Genomic DNA, 15,000 nt, shown 5'->3' on the forward strand with positions numbered 1-15,000 from the left:
CAGAAACACAGAATGGTGGACCACCTGGCAGAATGGTGGACCACCTGGCAGAATGGTGAACCACCTGGCAGAATGGTGGACCACCTGGCAGAATGGTGAACCACCTGGCAGAATGGTGAACCACCTGGCAGAATGGTGGACCACCTGGCAGAATGGTGGACCACCTGGCAGAATGGTGGACCACCTGGCAGAATGGTGAACCACCTGGCAGAATGGTGAACCACCTGGCAGAATGGTGGACCACCTGGCAGAATGGTGGACCACCTGGCAGAATGGTGAACCACCTGGCGAGGACTAACTTTGTGACGTAAGGGCAACATGGACTTAGAGAAAGTCGTGCCTGACAAACTTGATCAAGTTCAATGACAAGTTTCCTCAAACAAAACAGGAGAAAGATGGTTGGGTAGATTGCATTTTCCTAGAGTGTCAAAAAGTATTTAACACTGTTTCTCATGAAAGGTTGGCGTCCAAGATGGGGGAAGCAAGCGGGGATAACTAAGAGAACACTACGGGCTCGCCATGGCCCGTGCTACTTGGAACTTTTTGTTCCAAGTAGCGAATCTTAAACAACAACGATAACTAGGAAGGCACACAACTGGGTAAGGGACTACCTGAAGGACAGAATATACTCAGATATGAGGCTTCGAGTTAGAGGAAGGTAACAAGTGGAGTTCCGCAAGGGTCGGTCCTGGGACCCCCTATACTCTTCCCAATGTATATAAATAACCTACTTGAGGGAGTGAGTTGGTGCATGTTGGTGTTTGTTGACAACGCAAAGGCATGTAAAAATCGAAGGAATGTGAACTATCAGAAGCAAGGGCCAAGCCATTACGACTGTATAACACTTGGAAGGGGTCGGGATAAGGATTTAGGATGCGACGGGGAAGGAAAGGAATGGTGCCAAACCACTTGGACGGTCGGGGCTTGAACGCCGACCTGCATGAGGCGAGACCGTCGCTCTGAAAAACGCTCGACCCCGTCTTTTCTTCTTTTGCAGTTGAAAAGACTGCAAAAGGTTTGAGGATGTCCTCGGCAAACTCCAGGAGTGGGCAAACAAATGGTTGCTGGAGAACCAGACTTTCGAAAAAATGTTGAGCTTTCGAAATGTGCTGAGCTGGGTACCTCTTGATGGTCCTGTGATGTGTTGAGCTGTGTATACCTCTTGATGGTCCTGTGATGTGTTGAGCTGTGTGTACCTCTTGATGGTCCTGTGATGTGTTGAGCTGTGTGTACCTCTTGATGGTCCTGTGATGTGTTGAGCTGTGTACCTCTTGTTCGTCCTGTGATGTGTTGAGCTGTGTGTACCTCTTGATAGTCCTGTGATGTGTTGAGCTGTGTGTACCTCTTGATGGTCCTGTGATGTGTTGAGCTGTGTACCTCTTGTTCGTCCTGTGATGTGTTGAGCTGTGTGTACCTCTTGATGGTCCTGTCATGTGTTGAGCTGTGTGTACCTCTTGTTCGTCCTGTGATGTGTTGAGCTGTGTGTACCTCTCTTGTTCGTCCTGTCATGTGTTGAGCTGTGTGTGCCTCTCTTGTTCGTCCTGTCATGTGTTGAGCTGTGTGTACCTCTCTTGTTCGTCCTGTCATGTGTTGAGCTGTGTGTACCTCTCTTGTTCGTCCTGTCATGTGTTGAGCTGTGTGTACCTCTCTTGTTCGTCCTGTCATGTGTTGAGCTGTGTGTACCTCTCTTGTTCGTCCTGTCATGTGTTGAGCTGTGTGTACCTCTCTTGTTCGTCCTGTCATGTGTTGATCTGTGTGTACCTCTTGATGGTCCTGTGATGTGTTGATCTGTGTGTACCTCTTGATGGTCCTGTGATGTGTTGAGCTGTGTATACCTCTTGATGGTCCTGTGATGTGTTGAGCTGTGTGTACCTCTTGATGGTCCTGTGATGTGTTGAGCTGTGTGTACCTCTTGATGGTCCTGTGATGTGTTGAGCTGTGTGTACCTCTTGATGGTCCTGTGATGTGTTGAGCTGTGTGTACCTCTCTTGTTCGTCCTGCCATGTGTTGAGCTGTGTGTACCTCTTGTTCGTCCTGTGATGTGTTGAGCTGTGTGTGCCTCTTGTTCGTCCTGTGATGTGTCAGGCTGGGAATGTGTTGATTGGCTACAAGAAGAAAACATCTACTAATCACTTATTTAATTTGTTACTGACACACACACACAGGAGGATCAGGACAGAGGAGGATAATACACAGTAGCTGTGTATTGGTTTAGAGGGAGTTGTAGACGTACCTGTTGCTGAATGAACCACCTCTTACTCGGGGACCTCTTAAGGAAGAGTAAGAGGTGAATGAACCACCTCTTACTCTTCCTTATACCGTATAGGTGCTGAGGCCACTATAGCATGCTGACGGGCCTGGGGGGGGGGGGGCTGATGACAGCACTCCCAGAAAGTTGATAGTAAATTACACAAATGTAAATTTTGAGTTAGGTCGATGGAATTTTTATTTGTTTACTCAATTTCTGCGAATATCAGTAAATGTGTAGGATGTTATGCACACAAGTACTGGGGGTGTATGGTAAGCATGTATATTATTGTTATTTAATACATGTTATATAATTCATTACTTATCATATGGCCCCTGTATGCGTCATATATGCCTTTATTCATCATTCATGCCTCTATTATATCCACCTGTACTAACCATGCACCCCTGTACTCATCATGCCCCTATCATACACCCCAAACTCATCATACACCCATGATACACCCCTGTATTCATCATACAACTCTGTACTCATCATACACCCTGTAAGGAAGGAGCCGTTTTAATTATGAAAGTGTATTTGGAACTATAGCACCAGTAGGCAACGGTCGGCACCTGGCGTCTCCTCAGGAGGCGACGGTCGGCACCTGGCGTCTCCTCAGGAGGCGACGGTCGGCACCTGGCGTCTCCTCGGGAGGCGACGGTCGGCACCTGGCGTCTCCTCAGGAGGCGACGGTCGGCACCTGGCGTCTCCTCAGGAGGAGACGGTCGGCACCTGGCGTCTCCTCAGGAGGCGACGGTCGGCACCTGGCGTCTCCTCAGGAGGCGACGGTCGGCACCTGGCGTCTCCTCAGGAGGCGACGGTCAGCACCTGGCGTCTCCTCAGGAGGCGACAGTCGGCGCCTGACATCAACTTAGGAGGAGAGGGCCAGCGCCTGACGTCTCTTCAGGAGGCGACGGTCAGCGCCTGACGTCTCCTCAGGAGGCGATGGTCGTCACCTGACGTCTTCTCAGGAGGTGACAGTTGGCACCTGACGTCTCCTCAGGAGGCAATGGTCAGTGCCTGACGTCTCCTTACTCGTAGGTCGCCCATACATTCACAAACTCCTGAGAAAGACCAGCATTGCCCCCGAGGTGGTTGTGCCCAGAAAGGTGTAGAACAATGGCATTATCTTGTTGTCTGTTAGAAAATAGTGTATACATTCTGGTGCATGTAGAAGCAGTTTGCGGAATATATTAATTGGCTTTAACAAAGGGTGATTTAACTATACTATCTGAGGTGCAGTTTTGATGTCCATTCCAAATCAGATACGCATATTTCTACAACTTCCATACTGTTGCGGCTGTATGTTCAAAGTTCATACACTTAATGAATCTTTAAGGGCTCGACAATACAGTATTATTAAATATCATATAAAAGCAAGAAAAATAATATAATAAAACATAGCTCGGTTAACTTTCAATCAAGGCATTGATAATCCACAACTGAGCTTGTCCCTTGCCCATAATTGTATGGTAAATGTTAAGTAACGTCAAATAAATTATTTATGATGAATGGAATCTTGTAAGTTGTCAAGTCAAATAATGTTGTCGGCTCATGATTGCATTCCAAATACATGTATCTGCAAAACAAAACTGTACAGTACTTGCTGAAGGTCCATTGACCTGAAACAAGACCACTCAAAAGATGTTAAAGTTGCCCAAATCAACCCCAAACTAAAATAATGGTGTACAGGAGAACCCTAACCTATTAATTGCGAAGATTTTTGTATACAGACCAATGGGGCTGCCCCATTTGAATACAGACCAGGAGACAGGCTCATGGTGAGCTGTTATGTAGTCATGCCCACAAGGGGCTTCTGTGTATACATGACAATGGGGAGACTCAATATATACAGAGCCATAGGGGGCTTTGCTAGAGGTGATGGTTAAATAACTCACCATTGACTACTTGGGAAGATGACGGTATACTGTTCTTGTATCTTTAATAACAAACTTATTTGGTTTAGGAAATATATTTTCTTCACACAACTTTGTAATGTTTTATATTATAAAACAATTAAAATATGTTTTCTCACATTCCATAAACATTACAAAGTTGTGTTTTACTCATGCTTCATTTACTTTCATTCGGGTCAATTCATTATATAACTAGTAACACGTAGTGCATTTTTCTACTGTTTAGATAGTTAATTTATGAACGTGATTATATTGTGTCCCTCCTCCTTGTTTGGTTTGGTTTGTTAGATTTGGTTTGGTTAGATTTGGTTTGGTTAGATTTGGTTTTGTTAGATTTGGTTAGGTTTGGTCTGGTCAGGTCAGGTTAATTTATGCAACCTGTTCTCAGGGGTATGTCCCTTCATGGTAATCACCACATGCAAGGTTGCTTTCACATTACCTTTGTAACGTATGTTTACGTGTACAGTACATGTTTGGCTGATATGACACAGAGTATAGTGGTTTCTTATATTTATTTAGTACAATCTAAATACTGTAGTCTAAATTATATTTATTTAGTATAGTCTAAACTTATATTTTAGTATAGACATAATAATAAGTTAATAATAATTTAGTTAGTAATAATAATATAATATAGTAATAATAACAAGTTTGTTATTAGTGTGTATTATTCTAATCTGCTTTTATGTCAAAAATTTTTGCAATGTACCTGTAAATTTTTTTGGTCAATTTTACTGTATTTATTCTTCTTCAAATTATCTGTACCTGTAAAGTAAAGCTGTAAAGTACCTGTAAACATCTTTTGTCAATTTAACTGTTAATTATCTAAAAATTATCTGTTAGTTTAGCCCCTTAGACTGCACAATACATACATATATGATTTGACAAAAAATAATTTAAGATAAGTTTTTAAAACTTACACAAACACTTTCCAATTTTTTTTTTTTGCATAATCAATTAGGCAAATGCTCCAACTTTGTCTAAATGTTCACAGCATAACTTGAAAAACCAGAGAATCAAAATAAATTTTAAAATTTAATATTGAAAACCTCAGATTTTCAATTCAGAATAAAAAATATGAACTATCATTAATTGTTCATTTAATGTTATTATTCTCAGAATAGCATATGATCTTCATTTTCATTAAATTAGAATATAGGTTTATAGTATAGTTTACCGTAAAAAAAATCGTCAATAAGACATTTGAAATATGCGGCAAATTTAGACCAAAATTTTTTTAACTCCAAATGTATAAAGTTTATATAAAATCCATTCTAATTGGAGTGTAGAACAGACAGCAGAGCACACAATATGTCAAAATAGTGATAATTGGTTAATAACTGGAATTTTAGAAGGCACTCTGGTTTCAGAGATAATTAAAGTTGAAGTTATTAACAATGAATAAAGGTAGTTTTAATTCGTCAATTTAATTGTATGTTTTAATATATATTGTTTGGCATTCGTACTCAAATATGTGAAAGTTGTAGGTCAATATGTGTTGAAATGAAGTCAAGAAAAAATAACCCAAAAAACACAAAATATAGGGATAATTATAATAAATATAATGATTTAGGGGATATATTTAGGGGTATACTTTATGTAAGTAAAAAAGCCCTAATATGGTCCCTAATCATCAAAACAAGCTAAAGAGACAAACAAAATAGTGTTTGAAATCAGAGAAAAAATCAGCCCCAAAAAAATTAAAAGTCCCAGGTTTTGCTCGTTGTGATTGACTTATTTGTTGACCAATTTCGTTCTATCTTCACATAGTAATGAAAACATATGCTTTCTCCAGGATGTAAAGATTAAAACAAAATCAGATAATAAACAAAGGAGAAAAAATGACTAAAATCTTAACAAAAAAATTCCCCTAAAAAAAATATTTTTGGGACATTGATGAAAGTAACATATATTAACATTGGACATATATATATATATGATATATAACAAAATAGATCATATTAACATAGTTATTCATTATGTTTTGTGTTATTATATATTACTTGTCAATGATATAAAGGCACCAACTGCATACCCACTTTGTGGACACTTCTTACTACTATTCTTCTTCTTTGAGCATAGAACAGGTCCTTGCATTTCTTTATTACTGCATAATCCTTCAGTTATAGTTATTATGAGCTGTTCTTATCAATAAAACGTTCTTATTTTTCAAAAATTCGTCTAAAATCAATTTCTGAAAATAGTTTTATGAGTTTCACGACACTGAAGCCAATAAGTTGGAGATTTGTTTAACATTTTTATGTTATTTTTACATAATTCGAATATTTTTCAATGTTATGCCCCATAAATTCGCGGTAATATGTGCGGTCTATGGGTTAAGGACTTGCCTGAAACGATATGCATGCTAGTGGCTTTACAAGAATGTAAATTCAACTTAATTTCTATGTTCTCTGTTAACCCCCAATGTACCTTCTTGTATATAAATAAATAAATAAATAAATAGTTCAGTTGGTTTGTTGGCACTGTAGTGGTGTTGTAGTTTTTTTTATACACAAGAGTTCTTACATTCTTGTAAAGCTACTAGCATGCATAGCATTTCAGGCAGGTCCTTAATCCTAATTTTTTCTCCGGAATACGACCCGCCAAACCAAACAACCGGGTACCCATTCACTGCTGGGTGAATAGAGGCTAAAGTTAAGGATAGGCATTGGATCAATCCTCCCTGGCCAGGATATGAACCCAGGCCAAAGCACTCGCGAAGCACCGGGCGAGTGTTTTACCATCATGCCACAGGGATGACCATAGTTGAGATAAAGCCTGGAGCAGGGCAAAGAGCTGAGCGAGGCCGGAGGATAAAGAGCTCGGATGCGGGGTGAGAGTGTAGAGCATGGTGCTCTGAATGCGGGGTCGAATCAAGTGCTCGAATGTGTGAAGACTCGATGCAGTTGGAATCTGGCTTGTCTGCTCTGTGTCGAGGTTGAATTGGCTTGTGAGGGTAGGAAATAGACTCAAGTGTTACATTGTTGCTGGTGAATGTTGAAGATGTGTGGTATCTCTCAAGCATCTGAGTTAGACTGATTGACTTACTGACCAATTGATTGATAAATTGATTGATGAAGATTAAGCCACCCTAAAGGTAGCACAGGCATAAGTAGGGCGTAACAACTGACCAATGTGCTATTGAAGCTTTTATTACAAGCCTCCACCTCACCTCACCATCATCTACCAGGTTGTAAAGAGGTATTAACTGTAGTTAGTTGGGTATTGTAATTAGTGGACCAAGAATCTGTGTAGGACTTCTAGGAATGTGATAACTTAGAGATAGGTTATGTAGAATTAACAAACCATCACATTATCTGCACATGCGCTAATGAGCATATGGAGCAAGTATATACAGTAACTTGCATAATATAGTTGCTACACTTTAATACAGTAATTCCAAAATATATTACAATAATTCCAAAATATATTACAATAATTCCAAAATATATTGTTTAATTGGTGCTTTAATATACTTAGGTTTGGCTTGCTTTAGTTTGCTTTGGTTTGTTAGATTAGCTTAGGTAGGTTAATTTGTTCAGTTGCATTAATAGTACATGTTCCAAAATACACTGTGTGCGCTTGATTCATTAATGTACTAACGTGAGGACGGGCTGCTATTTTAAAGCTTGGATATGAAATAATATACAGATATGACTTGAGAATAATCTTTGTTTAGAACAAAGGTTCACTTGCCAGTTGATGAAGACTATTAATGTAACCTTAATAAACCTATATAAATGAGCCAATCATATGACTGTCTTTTTGGGGTTACTTGGACGTCTTGTATAATTCATTAAACAACACATGCTGTATACTGCACATACTGAATGACTGATTAGCATTTGTTTACAAATACAAAGGCAGTAGCTGAAGCTGGCTTATTAATAATGAAGACACCTTTAGTACATGCTATTGAATACCAAGAAATTGCAAGAGAAATGGAATAATATGAAGAAAATCATCTTAAGATAATTGAATAATAATAATAATAATAATAATAAAAATTCATTGTCGGAGGACAGGCAGCCAGAGTGTATTTATATGTTAGACGTATATTGAGGTTCAGCTTATTGATTAATGAATTTTAAGATGGGCTTATAGTGTCATGTACGTTTGTGGACCAACCGGTTAAATATATACTTAACCAAATTAATAAAAATATGAACATTAATGAAACCATAAAGTACATTATTATCTTTACTCATCAATGGAATTAATCATGAACAAAAATACAAATCCATTTTCTCAATGGCTCAAGACTTCTTACAGGTGTCAATAAACTGACAGCATTAATACAGTACAGTATGCATGTATTGTACATAGTTTAAATACAATCAAAGAACAAAATTTTGTATTCAGTTTATAATTCATGTTTGTTTATTTTTCTGTTTATTATAAATTGTCTTTTAATGTATCTAGCATTATGTTTTGCAGAAATAGAATACACTTTATATTTCTGAATAATGATAAGATTGTTTGGTATGTAATGGCCAATAAGTTTATGGTTTGAGAGTCAGCAGTTGCAATGAGACATTTTCTTACTTTATAAAAATACCTGTACTGTGTAAAGGCCTTTTCTCACTTGATAAAAATACTGTGTAAAGTCCTTTTTCTCACTTGATAAAAATATTGTGTAAAGGCCTTTTCTCACTTCATTAAAATACTGTGTAAAGGCCTTTTCTCACTTGATAAAAATACTGTGTAAAGTCCTTTTTCTCACTTGATAAAAATATTGTGTAAAGGCCTTTTCTCACTTCATTAAAATACTGTCTAAAGGCCTTTTCTCACTTGATAAAAATACTGTGTAAAAGACTTTCATACATGAGCATGTATACCATATAAATATACATTTTTCTATAAACTTTAAATGCAAACAAGACCCAGATGACTGGAGCACTGTTTCTTCTTTCCAGAGTAACTGGTGGCGAACTATTTGACCGTATAGTGGAAAAAGGCTCATACACAGAGAAAGACGCAGCTGATCTAATACGACAAGTGCTGGAAGCAGTTGATTACATGCATGATCAAGGCGTTGTTCATAGGGATCTTAAGGTACGGATCACATGCTAAAATATGTCTTCAAATGGACTTACTAGGTAAGAAAATTAGTGTCTCTTAAAGACCTTATTCTTTTCTTTAGAACTAAGCATTATTTTTTAGATAAGATTCTTATTATCATGTGGACCAGAGAATAAATTCAAGAACATTTTTCCATACCCTCTATGTTTTTTGGTATTTTTCTTGCATAGAACTTAAATGACAGTGAAATTGGAAAATGACATTGTCTTGTAATATAAAATTATTATATGAATAATTTCCTATGCAACAGCCTGAAAACCTACTGTACTTCAGTCAAGATGAGGAGAGCAAAATAATGATCAGCGACTTTGGCCTCAGTAAGATGGAAGACTCTGGCATCATGGCAACGGCATGTGGCACTCCGGGCTATGTTGGTATGTTTAACAATTATTCTTGTGTTATTATTATTTAATGCCACTCCATTGTTTCACCTTTTGAAAGTGGCATTCTGCTCAATTTTGTAATGAGCTTCATTTTCCTGAAACCTCTCAGGAGCTCAACATGAAACCTTTAGTTAAGGCATGTTACTCCATGTTCTTTGTCCTCTAATCAGGTCGATCAGGTAACCAAGTGATACTAATTAAATTTTAATGAAAGGTCTGTGCTTACAAAGCTAATTTGGTCAATCTTTAAACATTTGTTGAATGCCTTTGCAAATATATCCATATATCTTGTTCTTTATTCGACTTTTCAGCTTTTTTTTTGTGGATTACTGCAAGGTTTAGTGTTGACCTCTCTTATTTATTTGCGAGGGCATTCCAATGATTTGATCATTGGAAGCATGTATATGAGCATGTTTCCTGATGTAGCCAGATATAAGGACATACAAGATTAAGAAGATTACAGACATATACAGTGGTATCTCCGTTTACAAATTTAATCCATTCCCAGAACGGTTCATAAACCGAAAATTTATAAACCGAAATAAATTTTCCGATAAGAAATAATGTAAATTGAATTAATCCATTCCAAACTCACAAAAATATTAACTTAAAAATACATTTCATTCATAATACTACAAATATTTTGTACTACACTATGTACAAGTTATATCTTACCATTATTGATGACTCTTGTTGGCATATGGAAGATGATGAGGAGAGTGGGAGGAGGAGAGGTGTTTGTATGTACAGTATTTGGAAGGGGAGTCCCCCCTTCCATTATAACATCAAGCATTGATGACATTTCTGGGGTACTCTCTCTCTTACGTTTTGCAGGCATACCACTAGGACCTGCTTGTGGCTCACTGCTTGCTTGTTTTACTAAGAATCTGTTTACAGACATTTGTTTTTCCCTACGTTGTAACAGTGGTCTGTAGTGAGACATCACAGTCTTACTATGAATGATCTCTTGTTTTTTCTCTATCGTCATCCTCACATTTGTTTTCTTAGGTTGAACCTTACCACTGACTTTCTTTGGACCCATGGCATGATATGTAATAATTACTTTAATGTTCATAAATAAAAAAAACAGAAAAACAATGAAATTCTTTAAAAAGAATTCAAGTACGATCGTCACTAGGTGGAGGACACTGGTAAACTTAAGCACGCTTCGCCCTTGCCACCAGAAACCTTGAGCTCGGTCGACCCATATGTGTATCAACAAACTTGCCAAGTGAGGCAAAGCTCGTAAACTGAGTCGAGTTTTTCAAAGAAATTGAGCTCGTAAATAAAAAAATTTGTAAATTGGGGCATTTGTAAACCGAGGTTCCACTGTACATGAAGATTTATGATAAAATATTTATACAGGTTTTGCGGGAAAAATTGTGAAATTCAGTGTAGAGAAGTGCAGTGTAGTGAACTGTAGAATAATTTCCACTGAGTACTGCTCAATTTTCACTTACTGTACTATCTTAATTTCAGCCCCTGAAGTTTTGGCACAGAAACCTTATGGAAAAGCTGTGGATGTTTGGAGTATAGGTGTGATTGCGTATATTCTTCTATGTGGTTATCCTCCTTTCTATGATGAAAATGATGCCAATCTTTTCGCACAGATTCTTAAAGGTAAGTACTGTAATATAACAAATATTAGTTGTAGATTAAATCTATTTAAGTATCCCAAAACCATATTTCTTCATATATCATCATGTTGCACTAAAATAATTCATGATATGGCATTACGAGCAAGGCAGATTTGCCTGGTAAGAACAGTTGGTACATTTCTTTGTTTGATGCCTTGGTTCATCTAGCAATAACCTAAAAGTTAGGTGACTTGTGGGTGGCATTCTAAGGAAGGTTAGTTATTGGAGCACCAAGTGACACAAAAACCTGCAGTTATTTGAACATCACAATAAGATGCAGATGAGGAGTCACAGTAACGTGGCTGAAATATGTTGACCAAACCACACACTAGAAAGTCAAGGGACGACGACGTTTCGGTCCGTCCTCAAGTATCAAGTTGCACAATCGACTTGAGATCGGTTCAGGACGGACCAAAATGTTGTCGTCCCTTCACTTTCTAGTGTGTGGTTTGGTCATTACAATAAGATAATTACCATAGAATAGTTTAAGCAGATGCCAGTAAAAATACCCAAAAGCATTCCTGTAGAATACTGGATAATGTACCTCCCAACTCCTGTACTTTAGGTTGTAGGTATTATGTAGATATTATGAACAACTATTTTTCTATATAATTATTTTGATGTCATTTTGGTATGTTTATGTTTTGTATATTGTGATATTTGTATGAAAGTGATGCACTGTAGTAAGATTTAATTTAAGTTATTGATACGGTGATAGCCATAATAATTAAATATAGTGATTTTGAGAAATTAATTTTGAGAAATTTTGTACAAATATAACATCGTCTGCATAAGTAGAGTTTTGGCACAAAAGTTAGAGCATTGTTATTTTTGTTAATAACAGTGTCATTGGTAACCATACATAGCACTCTGCTGTTTCACTATTCTATATGAGGGGGTGATAAAGTTTAGGTTAAATTTAATAAAATGCTGTACCACCTTTAATGAATTCAGAAGAGAAATACTTACAGTAATTCATATTAAATACAGTACAGTCAATTTATATATCTATCACATCAGATAACACAAACAATATCTTCTAAATTATACAGTATATGATTTTTTTAGCTCTAAATTATTGTAAATACAGTAAGTACCCATATACTGTACACTATTTTAGCAATTTTTTTTTTTTTTTTTTTTTTTTTTTTTTTTTTTTTTTTTGATATATATACAAGAGTTGTTACATTCTTGTACAGCCACTAGTACGCGTAGCGTTTCGGGCAAGTCCCTGGAATACGATCCCCTGCCGCGAAGAATCGTTTTTTCATCCAAGTACACATTTTACTGTTGAGTTAAACAGAGGCTACAGTTAAGGAATTGCGCCCAGTAAATCCTCCCCGGCCAGGATACGAACCCATGACATAGCGCTCGCGGAACGCCAGGCGAGTGTCTTACCACTACACCACGGAGACTGTTACCACTTATTAAAGACAGTATTGACTACTAAAGTTATAGAATCTAAAATAAGTAGTCTACACACTTGAGCATTAAGTATCAACTAGAAAACTGTATTTCTTTGGTTTTTACACTTTTATTTGCATCATCAGGGAACTTTTGTTGTGGTTCTATCTGTCACAGTATGAAGAGCTCAACAAACACCACAAAATGCATTTTAGTCTTATCCTATACCTTATGTAAATGTTAATTAAAGAATGTTACTCTAAAATGACAATCTATCAATAAAAAATGGACAATGTACTTTGGAATATATTGTTTATTGAATGTGCAGGCGATGAGTCACAATAACGTGGCTAAAGTATGTTGACCAGACCACACACTAGAAGGTGAAGGGACGACGACGTTTCGGTCCATCCTGGACCATTCTCAAGTCGATTGTGAGAATCGACTTGATCGATTCTCAATTGACTCGAGAATGGTCCAGGACGGACCGAAACATTGTTGTCCCTTCACCTTCTAGTGGTTGGTCTGGTCAACTTTATTGAATGTTTTTTTTTTTTAAGATTTTCTGATTATAATTAACATTAATATATTTGTTATATTTCTCCAGGTGAATTTGAGTTTGATTCTCCGTACTGGGATGAAATAAGTGATTCTGCAAAGGATTTCATTCGTCAGCTAATGTGTGTTGATGTTGAGAAAAGGTATACATGTAAGCAGTCTCTCGGTCACCCATGGTGAGTAGATAGTCAGTGGATTTCCTGTACTGTATTGAAATACACAATATACATATTTTCAGTTCATGGGAAAAATTATGCAAATACACACAGGGTAACCATCACTTAGCTCTAGAGTCAAAATTCCAAACAGGAATTCTTGATCATTGGAATACTGTACTAAACTATATGAGCATGTTTGCTGATGAAGCCAGATATAAGGACATACAAGATTAAGAAGATTACAGACATAGTGGTACCTCCGTTTATGAATTTAATCCATTCCCAGAGACGTCCAAAAATGAACATATTTGCAATTTTTTGCACCACAACCAACATAATTCGAATTTCCACACATACATTGTAAATCAAAAACATAATTTAAAACAGAAACGTCAGCTTACCTTGTTGTAGTTTAACTTCTTGTTTGATACTGTAGATCTTGAGATGTGTAGTTCTTAAAAATGTACGTAACCTAATCTCTGGTTATCCGGAGATTAGGTTAGATTAGGTTTCTGTCCAGATATAGCAAAGTTTTATCAGAAAATTATCTGGATTTGACTAAGACTGTATGCCAGTATTTATAACTATATAAACCCCAGAACTTTGGGGTTTATATAGTTAAAGTTATGATTAACAGGGTTGATGTACAAAAAATAAAATATGAGTGATAGATCTTTCAATCTAAACTTTTTTTCAGGATTTCTGGTAATGCAGCCAGCGACAGAAATATTCACAGCTCTGTGTCTGAACAACTCAAGAAAAATTTTGCAAAGAGCCGATGGAGGGTAAATATGTCAAAAATGCATGTTTCATTACATCTCTTATCTCTCATTGGAATTCTTTTAAAAACTGTATATAGAACCTTTTGGCAATTACTGTCCATCTGACACTTCCAGGCCTGTCAAGCTCTGAGGGAGATGGCATGTGTTATACTCTCACTTACACTAACTTGTTAAAGAAATGGTCAGTTTTACATGAAATAGTATGAAGTACTATAGTTGTGCAATTTAGTGCATATTAATATTTCTGTATTTTTTTTTTGGATTTTAACATAAATATGTTAAATATGCATTACATTTTTTTATGCTGAAAGGTAATGACAAGGGATTTGGTCTGTGGGGACTTGACAGGCCTTTACTTCTGCATTTTTTAATTCACATCAATTTCTTGTCTTGTTGGTGTTGATCTATATTCTTCTCTAAGGTTTGAGGTTGGAGGTCAGTATGCTGCTGTCAAGGTAATGTTGACATTCCTGTGATGCTATTGCTCTTTACAAGATCTTCCCAACTTTTACATTGATTTCAGTAGCATCACTTCATATTTGTGTACAATTTGCAGTTGTCAGATTAGTAGTAAGTGTTACTAATTTATGTCGTCAATTTCTCATAGACCTTGTTAAGAAGAATTTTGTTCTTTATAAGGCATTATGTACATATCTTGGTAGGTAAATGTGTATGTATGTGTGCTTGATTACATGTGTGAGTGTCAGTGTGTGTGTTTATGAAAAATCTGCAGTATTGCAAATTATATTAGACTTATACTTATGAATACTATTTCCCAATACATTGTCCTGTTACAAAACCTTCTCAACCAGGAATAAAGTACAGGTGA

At 36.9% G+C, this 15,000-nt stretch overlaps 1 protein-coding gene across 2 annotated transcripts in view; it reads left to right on the forward strand.

Moving 5' to 3' along the window:
* Positions 1-15,000, forward strand: part of CaMKI (Calcium/calmodulin-dependent protein kinase I) — a gene marked incomplete in the record, with an annotated part of 195,607 nt that overhangs the window by 147,798 nt on the left and 32,809 nt on the right. For both annotated transcript variants that reach the window (XM_069336228.1, XM_069336229.1), the window contains 5 exon segments: positions 9,084-9,222; positions 9,500-9,623; positions 11,112-11,252; positions 13,281-13,407; positions 14,087-14,174. In XM_069336228.1, the coding sequence (XP_069192329.1) occupies positions 9,084-9,222; positions 9,500-9,623; positions 11,112-11,252; positions 13,281-13,407; positions 14,087-14,174 (619 nt within the window).

This window comes from Procambarus clarkii, chromosome 35 (genome assembly GCF_040958095.1).
Source record: "Procambarus clarkii isolate CNS0578487 chromosome 35, FALCON_Pclarkii_2.0, whole genome shotgun sequence".
Classification (NCBI taxonomy): Eukaryota; Metazoa; Arthropoda; class Malacostraca; order Decapoda; family Cambaridae; genus Procambarus; species Procambarus clarkii.